Below are 10,907 nucleotides of genomic sequence, written 5' to 3'. Positions count from 1 at the left end.
TGTCCTTAAAATGTAGTTGGTTCTCTAGACCGAACACAGTATTCTACAGGTGGTCTGAGGAGGGAAGATTACAAAAGAACAATCATCGTCCCACAAGCATGCACACACAACCTTTTGCCACTGTTCTGGAAGGGAGGAAAGAAACAGTCTTCCTCCTCTCTTTTGGTGCCCTCTCCCCATTCTTGTGCTGGGTGAGATGTGATGTCTCTGGTTTCAAGAAAAGATTAGTGCTTTGGGACCATGTGTGTTTGAGAAAGACAGAAAAACATAATTTGCCTAAGAGACAGATATAGAGAGACAGACAGACACAGAGAGACAGAGTCCTTTTCTTGCTGTCTCTGAACCAACCTGATAATGGTCACCAACAGGAGGGAAACACACGAGAAGGAAGACCCAGCTGAGAGCTTTGATTAGGAACTACAAGAGCAATGTCCCCAGAGCTCAGGAAGTGCCATTCTGTGGCTGAAGTGAAACACCTACTGGGTCTAGTGGGCAATTATCTAGGGAAAGTGGGAGTTAAGGCAGCATCATAGCAACCAACTAATTTACCCCTTGTCCATGCTTCCTGCTAAGCCTCCCCTCCCTCCCTGCAGAACCGAAGAGGCCGAGTGGCTCTGGGCTATGTGGGCGGGGCCCAGTTCTTCAGTCGCCCCAGGAAGCTTGGGGGCTGCAAGTGAGGGGAGCGGAGGGGAGGGGCGCAAACAGCTTAGTATGAGGTTGTGCGGGCCCTTTAAGAGGGCTCGTCCTGTGCCGCGCCGCCAGGGTCTGCCCCTCTACGAGTGGCTGCGGAGGCTCCAATAAGCGTCCCAGCGCCTCCCCGCCAGGCCCAGGGCCACAAATCTTAGGCTTCTGCACTTGACAGCGATTGTATATAAAGCTCCCAGAGCGCGCGCTGCTTCGGGAGACACAGGTAGGAGTCGGGGGGAGCACAGTGTGCGCTCGCTGCCTAGGGAGCATTTTAACCCCGCTCTTCCTTTACCGGTCCCGAAGCTGTCGTCCCTGCGGCTGGGTGCAGCCATACCACCGTGCCCAAGAGCAGGGCAACGCTCCTTTCTGGGAGCCCTTCTGTGCACAGCCCCTGGCGCCATGCTCTTATTAGGCATCCTTGCCCTGGCCCTCGTTGGGGCTCCCGCTTGCGGTTCGGACCCTGAACAGGAGATTGTGGTTCCTATCCGGCTGGACCCGGACATCAACGGTCGCCACTATTACCGGCGGGGTCCCGAGGACTCCGGGGATCAGAGACTAATCTTCCAGATCACTGCCTTCCAGGAAGACTTCTACTTACACCTGGCTCCTGATGCCCAGTTTCTAGCGCCCGCGTTTGCCACTGAGCATCTGGGTTTCTTTCAGGCCGGAGTGGCCGGGGGCTCACCAGACCTCCGCCGCTGCTTTTACTCAGGCGATGTGAATGCCGAGCGGGACTCATTTGCAGCTCTGAGCTTATGCGGGGGTCTTCGTGGTGCCTTTGGCTATCGGGGCGCAGAGTATGTCATTAGTCCCCTGCCCAATGTCAGCGCGCCCGAAGCGCAGCGCAACAGCCAAGGTGCACATCTTCTCCAGCGCAGGAGCGCCCCTGGCCGGACACCAGGGGATCCTACCTCCCGCTGCGGGGTGGCCTCGGGCTGGAATCCAGCCATCCTGCGTGCCCTGGACCCCTATAAATCCCTTCGGACAGGCTCGGGTGAGAGTCGGCCACCTCGAAGAGCGGGGCGGGCCAAACGTTTTGTGTCCATCCCGCGCTACGTGGAAACACTAGTGGTGGCCGATGAGTCGATGGTGAAGTTCCACGGTGAGGACCTAGAACATTACCTACTGACACTACTGGCCACTGCCGCGCGGCTCTACCGCCATCCCAGTATCCTCAATCCCATCAACATCGCAGTGGTCAAGGTGTTGGTCCTCGCCGACAGAGACAAGGGGCCCAAGGTCACAGGCAACGCGGCGATGACCTTGCGCAACTTTTGCGCCTGGCAGAAGAAACTTAACAAAGTAAGCGACAAGCACCCTGAATACTGGGATACTGCCATCCTCTTCACCCGGCAGGTGAGTTCTACTGCCTCCTCCTTAATCCCAGATATTTCCGTTACCCCAGGGTTACTGCAAGTTTCTTTTAATTGCCTTTTTAATCCCTTCGTACTTCTGGCGTTTTCCGGCTCCGCTCACACTTCACCCACCCCTTTCACCAAAATCATTTCTGCTGTTTGCCTGAAGCTTTACCATCAGTGACTCTATCCAATTCTCTCTAGTTCTGTTTACAGCCGCACAATCCCAAAGGGTTTGGGGAGGAGAGAAAGGGAAGAAAGGGATTTCCGCTTGTTTCTGAATCTTGCCACCACCTCAGTTCCTACTTTGCCTCCGCCCTCCAACGAGGTCGAGTCCCCAGGTCACGTTTTGGCAACGCGCTTTAGGGAGGGTTGGTGCTTTAGGGAGGTGTTGCCCCACGTGGCCAATCAGCGTCGGAGCAAACCAGGGAACTCGTGGGCTGGAATTTGGGAAAGCGGCTGGCTAGTCTCCAATTCTCACTGAGGCCGAGAGGAGGCGCTCTGAGGATGGTTGGTGGAGATCTTTCAAGTGCTGGAGCTGTTAATGTGGGGGTGCAAAAGTCCTCGCCCCGGCCGATCTCCTTCCATTGGTCAAAAGACTGGAGAGTGACAATCTCAGTGTCAGCAAGTTGGGCCCTCTGCAATGTCAGGGCTACTAGGACATCCTACCTGCATAGGATTCCGAAGGAAAGAGTCCTGCCATCCTTTGTGTGTTCTGGGCATCAATTAACGCAAAGGACAATTCCTTCCTAGGGCTCTGGGAACTCTGTTCTGTCAGGTTCATGTCTTCTGCTGCTGCCATCTCTGACTTGACCTTTCGTGGGTGAGTCTGTTTCTTTCTCTAAAGGATGTCTCGATTAGAGCAGGCTATCTAGCCAAGACACCTGTTTGGGAGCTGGGGTGCTAGGGCTCTCTGCTTCAGGGCCCCTCTTCCAGGAGAAGATGGAGAGGTTTCCATCTGATGAGTGTATTCGCCTCTGTGGCAGGTTCAGCTCTGACTTTGGCTTTACAGGGCATGGTCATTCATATCTATTTCCCATTGAGACTCTCTGGTCCTGCTTTTAACATCAAAGCCAAAAAGCTGCTGCTTTTGCACCAGTGTTTGAAGTGGACAAATGGAAGAAAATTGTTTGGGAAGGTATAGTTGGGGGGAGGGGGAGGGGAGTACCTGAAAGGGAACAGAGATACATGTCAGGAAAGCCACTCTGGTTTAGAGCCATATAGTTCTGGACTTGAAAATGCCCAGGCTAGCTAGAACAGGGGTTCTATATCCCATCTACTGGTGTCTTCAGGGAGCAACAGTCAGAACCAAATCCGACATCACTGATGCATGCAAGAGCCCAGCTCTTTCTTTTCTTTTCTTTCTTTCTTTCTTTCTTTTTTTAATAACCCAGCTCTTTCTTAAGGATTCCCATGCACAGTGGACTGGTTCAGGTCTTCTGTCTGTTGCAATCTTTGGGCAGTGACTTTACCATAACTAATGTTTCTTGTACTTCCTATAGAAATACCTTTTTTTGTTGTTTATTTGAACCTGTGATTTCACTGGTATAGGGTAACTCCCATGTGAGGACATTTTCTCTATGGGAAATTCCCTCTACCAGTTTAAGAACTGGTAACTGTTTTACAGTCTTCAGTCTTAGAGAGTTCCCTTGGGGTACCAAGAGGCTGAGTGACTTGCCCAGTGTCACACAAGCCAGTAGGTGCCAGAGGGTGGGCTTGAACCCGTTTTCCGTTTTAGTGTCACACTATTACACTGTGCTTCCACTCATGGCTAGAATATCTGTGTATAAGAACTTTCTATTCTCTTAGCATCCTCCTCCCACCACCTGGTTTCTCCTGGGGGCTGCTTGGCCTGTGGTAGTTGTCTTACACGAATTCTTTCAGACTAGGGAAGTCTGTTTGCTGCATCTGCTGGGCTCCTACAGTATTAACTAGTCTTGGGAGACCATACAGGAAAGTGTCTATGACCCATTCATAAAACCCATCTCTTCCCTCAGTTTGGTGAGAAATAAAGCAAGGCCAAGAAGAGGATGCCTAGAACGTGCCAAGCAGCTATAGTTACTTTTACTTCTGTGCCTCCAACTCATTAACTCTTGCTATCCCCTGTGGAGGTCAGTCAGATCCTTCTCTGTAGTTCAGAGCCAAAGCAGATTTTTTGGAACCAATTTGGAGAACACAAGTCCCTGTGGGAATTTAGACCATGCAAGACAGAGGGATCCTGTCCTTTGAAGAAAAAGAAATCAAATTGAATGGACTGAGGGCTTCTCAGTGATGTGTTACACCCATGACTTGACCCTGGCGTGTCATGTTGACCTCGCATAATGGATACAAGATGCATGACCACTTTGGTCTGAAGCTGTGGCTTACAGTGTATGTGGTTTTCCAAAGTTGCCTTTCCCCCAGGAGTCTAGAGCACAGGGCGAGAGAAAGAAAAGGCTCTGTTGGCTGGTCTGTTGTCAAGGTATGTGCCAGAGACTAGAGTAACTCCATTCCCAGCAAATACTTAAGGGCTTGCTGCATTCAAAGGGCCTTACCAAGCCCCTCATTCCTGAACCCCCCAGGGCAAGTACAGTATGAGATGAGAGCTTATACCAAACACAGCTGTGTTTTCTGGACTCTGGCAGCTCAAGTCTCCAGAAACTAAGGGATCAAGCCTACTACCAAAATACTCCAATAGAAGAAGTGGGACTTGTGTTTTTCCTTTGTAAGCAACACTTGTATTGTTCAAGTCATATGGAATTGTACGCTGTCTGAGTTCCGTAGTCCCTCTTTGGGCTCTGTTTATAGTAATAGCAGTATATTTATATTTCGATGAATTTCGTTCTTTTCTCTCTTTTTTAAAGATAACTTGGTCTTTGATACTAACTCTTCTAATTGTTTTGTACTTTTCTCCCTTGAAATTATACCCTTCTAGATGGACACAGCTGAACAAAGCATATGTGATGGAGCTGTATATAAAGTGTGGTCTTCCCTTCTTTGATTAAAATTGCCACATTGATGGTGATCCCTTTTGTGTCCCAAGGGAATTGAAAAGCTGACTAGTGACCCTTATTTATTCTGAGATGGATCAGTGAGGTGACTGGCATGCTTAGGGTATGTGTCTTTCTCTCATAAAGAAGATGTGAGCAGCAGCTAGTGGGTGCTTGGGTACAAGAGGTGACTGACTAACTTATGATTTACTTCTAGTAGGAGCTGCTCTTGAATAAAAGCCAAAGCTTCCATATTTAAAGATGATGGGGTAGGTATCTGGGTAGAGGCTATTGGCTTTTTGGGCTGTGTGTAGCATGACCATTGGGAAGAAAAGACCTTGGAAGGATCTGGAGATATTTTGAATGATTTATTAAGGAATAAGCATGTCAGCAGATGGTGGTGCATATTCAGAGTGAAGACAGCTTGGTGGACAAATGTCACAATCTGATGTTGCAGAAGGAATCACAAATGTTTGCCTTGTGGTCATCCTGTCAGAACTACCTTTTCCCCACTTTTGCAGTGACTAAAGACATGTGGGGTCACCCTTTGACTTCAACCAGGTGAGGAGTAGTGCTGTGGTCATTCTGGATGAAAATTTCCCTAACGGGGAGGGAGATTTTCATGTCTCTTTTGTGCATTGGAAAATTCAGAGTCACTGCTGACTCAGCTAGACCTGCTTCTGTCTTCTCCTTTTACTTCAGGCTAAACATTAATCTAATGTCACATAGGTAGACCATTATTAAAGCTTGGTATCTCTCTTTAGCCTCTGATGACTTTGGTTGTAGCCAAAGGAAGCATGTACTCAAGGGGTGGGCAGCAGGAATTGTTATTCTTCCCTGGGTGCTTGTTGCGAATGGGGGAAGGGAACAAGCATTAATAGAGCACCTACTGTGTGTTAGGCACTGTGCTAAGCACTTTTTACAAATATCTCATTTGATCCTTACAACAACCCTTTGAGGTAGGTGCTTTATTATATCCATTTTACAGTTAAGAAGATTGAGGCAAACAGAGGTTATATGGACACAGTGGGCCCAGGGTCACAGAGCAAGCAAATGTCTGAGGCCAGATTTATACTCAGGTCTTCCTGATTGTGGGCCCAGTGCTCCATCTATTGTGCCACCAGCTTCCTCTTTTGGGAAGTACAATGGGAAAGGAAATATTTTCTCTGCTACATTGGAAATGTGTAGATTTGGTCCTTCTCCATCTTCCCCCAAACAGTCTTCCTTTATGCGATTATTACCAATTCTTGCTTAGGATTGGTGTCCTCTATCAGGCATTTTGTATACTGGGAGATCTCAGGTTTTTAATTGATTCCTTTTTTTCTCTTCTTAGATTGCTCAATATAATCTTCTCTTCTTCTCTCCTCCTTTCCTCTCCTCTCCTCCCCTCCCCTCCTTCTCCCTTCCCCTCTCCACTGTCTTTTCCTTGCTTCTTATCTCCTTTCCTCAACTTCATAATTTTTTCTCCTATACTTTTCTTTCATTTTTCTTTTTTTGTTAATTTGTTCATCCATCTGTCCATCCGTTTTTTTCATTCATTCATTCATTCATTCTCTCCTTGCCTTCCCTAGACTGGAGCTTACCTTCTCATTTACCATGGGAAAGTACCTGTCCATGGGTTGTATTCTTCCCCTCTCCAATAAAGTTCCATAAGGGCAGAGCTCTTATGTCATTTTTCCTATTGGCATTCCCAGCTTCTAGTACAATGTCTTGCATAAAACTGGCACTTAATAACCATTTGTTGTTGTTTGGGTGCTGGTATACCTTTCTCCCCCTTCAACAGATCAGTTACTTAACTCTCCAGGGTTGAGTCAGCCTGTTGAGTGGAGGGGGATGGGTTGAGGTCTGGGGCCTTTTTGGCACTTTCAAAAGTGAACCGGGCACTCTGCCATTGGGGCCTGTACCAAAGGCCCCAGGGAAGGGAGGGGCTCAGGAGAACAGCTTGTTTAATCCATCCCTGAAGTTAGCAGATGAGGTTCACTGCAGTAAATGGGGTCAGTGTGTCAGTACAGGTGTTGGGCAAGAAGCCAGGAACTTGGCTAACTGGAGAACATGGATACTGTGCAGAGACTACACTTACTGCCTAATCCTTCCATTCCCCTCTCCCCAGGACTCAACCCTCAGCTTTTTAACCAGCACCAGCATGTATATGGGGAATGGAGGAAGGGTGGGGATATCAGAGTCACCGCTGGTAAGCTTGTGATTTCCCTTCCCACTTTCTGTTCCAAGAGCAGGGTCAAGCGGGCCTTCCTTAATGGATGCCTTGACAGACCAACCCATCTTTGGTGCTTTCCCAGAGGACACTTGGAGTGCTCTTCCTTCTTCACTTTTTCACTGCAGTGATCTTTGCTGTCTTATTTATATCAACCTCCTCCTTTTGGTACTATTCTGAATACCAGGGATTTAAATGCCAATGAAAACTAATACTCTAATAGAAGTAACTTAATCCTGTTCTTTGGGGCGTATTATCTATCTCTCACTTTCCTTCTCCCCCCAACCCTAGCCCACAAGGACTTACAGAATTATTTTCTCCTAGCAAGCAATGGCTATCTTCCCTTAAGAATTACAACTAGAAGAGGGAATATGGTTTTGGGGCTTGGATAAGAAAATGTAAAGATGCTGGGTAGAAATCCTGATTGGAAGAAGTTGAAGAGGAATATGTCCTTGGACATTAACTGGAGGGGGAATCCTTAAGGAGGTGGAAGGCTGGGACAAATTACTGGGGATGGAAGTTCCCCCCAACCCCTAACATTTTAATACAAGTGAAATAGAGCTAAGTGAATGAATAAATCAATATTCATTTATTAAATTTATAATATTTGTCAAAGACTATGCTAGTCTTTGGGGAAAAAATATAGATGTGCTTAACACAGTGTCCAACACAGAGTAGGTACTTAATAAGTGCTAGTTGACTGACTGATCTTGTCTTCAAGGATCTTAGATTCTATTAGGGGGATACAGTCATTCAAAGATAAGTAAATATAGGATATGTAATAGGAATATATGAATAGGATATGTAAATATAGGAAAGCAACTTTGGTGGGGGGTACACTACCAGCTAGAGGAATCAGGAAAGGCCTCTTGAAGGAGGTGGGCATTTGAGTTGATCCCTGAAGGAAGCTAGGGGAGGAAGAGCATCCCAGGAATGGGACACTGCCTATGCAAAGGCATGGAGGTCAGAGATGAGGTGTTGTATCTGGGAAACAGCAAGGAGGCCATTTTGGTTGAATTATAGAGATTGTGATGGGGAGTAATATGTAATCAGTCTGGAAAGATAAGCTGGAACCAAATTGTGAAGAGCAGTTTGTGTTTTATCCTAAAAGTAATTGGGAATCACCAAAGCTTCTTGAGCAGAGGAGTGATAGACCAAAGGATGACAGATCTTATGGAAGGGACCTCAGTCATTTCGTCTAATAACTTCATTTTACAAGGGAGGAAATTTGGGCTCAAGGAGGCTAAACAATCTGCCTAAAGTCACAAAGTAATAAGCAATAGAGGTGTGATGGTCAGACTAGGCTTTAGCAATATTGATTTGGGCCCTATGTATGTGGAGGATGTTTCGTAAAGGGAGAGAAACACGAAACAGAAAAAACAAGGACAAGGTGATTACAGTCACCCAGGTGAGGTGATGAGGGCTGGAATTAGGGAAGTGGCCATATGACTGAGGAAGAGAAAGCTGGGAGAGAGGTTGAGAAGGTAGAATTGATATAAGATTTGGCAAACGATTGGATGTGGGCTTGGGGGTGGGATAAAAAGTTGACAGTGTCTGAGGTTGTGAACTAGCATTAACAGAAGCATCTTCAACAGAAACTGGGAAGTTGGAAGAAGAGGTAGGTTTAGGGGTGTGAATAGACTAGGGAAGTAGTGATGGATAGAAGAGAATCCTTTAGGTAAGTATGATTGCCCGGTGTAGATTGGCTACCCTGTGACTTGGGTGAGACATAGGAAGGAAGGATTCTGTTTTCAATTGATTCCATTCATACAATTTATTCCCTTGGTATTTTTCTGGGTGGTCACTGGGCAGCTCCTGGGATGGTCCTTTATGTGCATAAAATAGGGACATTCTGTTTTCTGGAATTAATTTGCTTTGTTCAAATCTATTTAATCAGTGAACATGTTCAGTTTCTTAGACTTTTTTCTTTTTTGGAGGAGTAGAAAAGAAGAGACAAAAATTCAGTAAGTAGTAATGGTCTTCCTCTTAAGTCTTGCTTCAGGACTTCATAAGTTAAGTGGTGGGTCCTTTAGTTCAATTCAACCAACACTTTCTTGGTACCTTTTATGAATGAATGAATAGATGAATGAACAAACGAACGAACAAGCATCCTTTCTATGAACTGTGCCAAGTATAAGAAGCACAAATACAAGTGAGAGATAGTCCCTATCATCAAAGAATTCCCATTTGAATGGGGGAAACAATACATGGGAGCAATGAGGAGCAGGGAAGACGTTTTGGTTTGGGAAATCATGGGGATAAGTTGATTGACATACTCTTTCCAGATGTAATAGTACTATTGATTTGACTGTTGTCCCTAGAGCAGGAGGTGCAAAGGGAAGAGAGTAAGTGCTTGGCAATAGAGAAGATAGTAAGTTGGCCTCTGGGCTAGATGAAATGTTAAACATTATCTGGTCCTGGTTAGATATAGCAGGCCAGGTGAGTTTGCATTCACTCATTCACTCATGACTCGGGACGGCTCTGCCCCAGGGCAGTAGTTCCAAAGCTGTGAGTGGCTGGACTAGGTGCTGAAGACTCAGCTAGTAGTACGTGAGTTCTGCCAGGGCCCATCAAGCTAGGAAAGACCTTGAGAACTGGCCAGTGAATGACGGTAATTTGTCATCTGAGGACCAGTCTGACTAAATTTAGAGAGGTTTGTCACCTGAAGGGCTACTGTAGGGTGATCTGTTTTTCCATCCATAGCAACTCTGGAAGACCATTCCATAAGGCAAGACGAGCTGTGAGTCAATTAGCCTACTTTTTGTCCTACAATCAAGGGCCTACTATGTAGGCCTCATCATCATATACAGAGATGGTCCTCAATTTATATGCATTCACATTATGTAAATTCTACTTTATGTCAAGAATTCTGAAAGAAATCTGCATTCCAAAAAAACACCTATATTAATTTTACTGTACAGTACTGTGCCCACTCTCTCTCTGCTCCTGCCTTTCTGCTCGGTATTTCACAGCCACCCCCGACCCCCTACCAAAAACCCTAACAACCCCCCAAAACCCCTCTAAGTGAAAGCAGAAGATGAATATACGGAGAGACTACCCCTGCTGCCAGACTGAGAGCTTGGCTTGAGACCTCTGGTGCTGAGAGGAGACCTTTGCCCCACTCTGCCTAGTGGCCTGCAGGTTTGGCCCAGTGTGTCTGTCTTCCATCCATCTGTGCTCTCCTTCCTCTGTCTTCTAACCTGGCCCAAGCCTGTATGTTCCCCCTCCTTGCTTCTCTGTCCCTGGCTCCCCAGGTTGTCCTTGAGCTGTGTGTCTGCCCCATTCCTCCATAGTGGTGGAGCCCTATTCCTGCCTCCTTCTCTCCCTCCCTTCCCCATGTCTTCCAGCAAATTCACATTATGTAAAAACCACTTTACTTAGACTGGTCCACTTATGTAAAGTGAGAACTGTCCGTAGAAGGTGCTATATAAATGTTATTCTAATGATGATGTTGTTGTTATGAATATGTTAGGCACTGTGCTAAGGGCTGGGAATGCAGAAGGGAGGGAAAAAGACAATCTCTGCTCTCAAGGAGCTCACAGCCTAAGGGAGATAATGAGTTCAGTTTTGATCTGCTCTGGAGGATCCTGAAATATTGGAGTGAACCATAATGGTGCACAGTTGGGCAGCTCGATGGTGTCGTGGATAGAGCTCAGGACTTGAAGTCTGGAAGATTTGAGTTCA

General features: G+C 46.6%; 1 protein-coding gene across 1 annotated transcript in view; it reads left to right on the top strand.

The window, feature by feature from the left end:
- Positions 1–867: 867 nt before the first annotated feature.
- The window catches only part of ADAMTS15 (ADAM metallopeptidase with thrombospondin type 1 motif 15), a 36,928-nt gene continuing 26,888 nt past the window's right edge, over positions 868–10,907 (top strand). Inside the window, exon 1 of the mRNA XM_043991043.1 lies at positions 868–2,043. Coding sequence (XP_043846978.1) covers positions 1,087–2,043 — 957 coding nt within the window. The 5' untranslated portion in view covers positions 868–1,086. The remainder of the gene's footprint in view (positions 2,044–10,907) is intronic.

The sequence above is a fragment of the Dromiciops gliroides genome, chromosome 3 (assembly GCF_019393635.1).
Source record: "Dromiciops gliroides isolate mDroGli1 chromosome 3, mDroGli1.pri, whole genome shotgun sequence".
NCBI classification, from domain to species: Eukaryota; Metazoa; Chordata; class Mammalia; order Microbiotheria; family Microbiotheriidae; genus Dromiciops; species Dromiciops gliroides.
The sequence above is the reverse complement of the archived record's forward strand: the minus strand, read 5'-3'. Positions and strand labels throughout refer to the sequence as shown.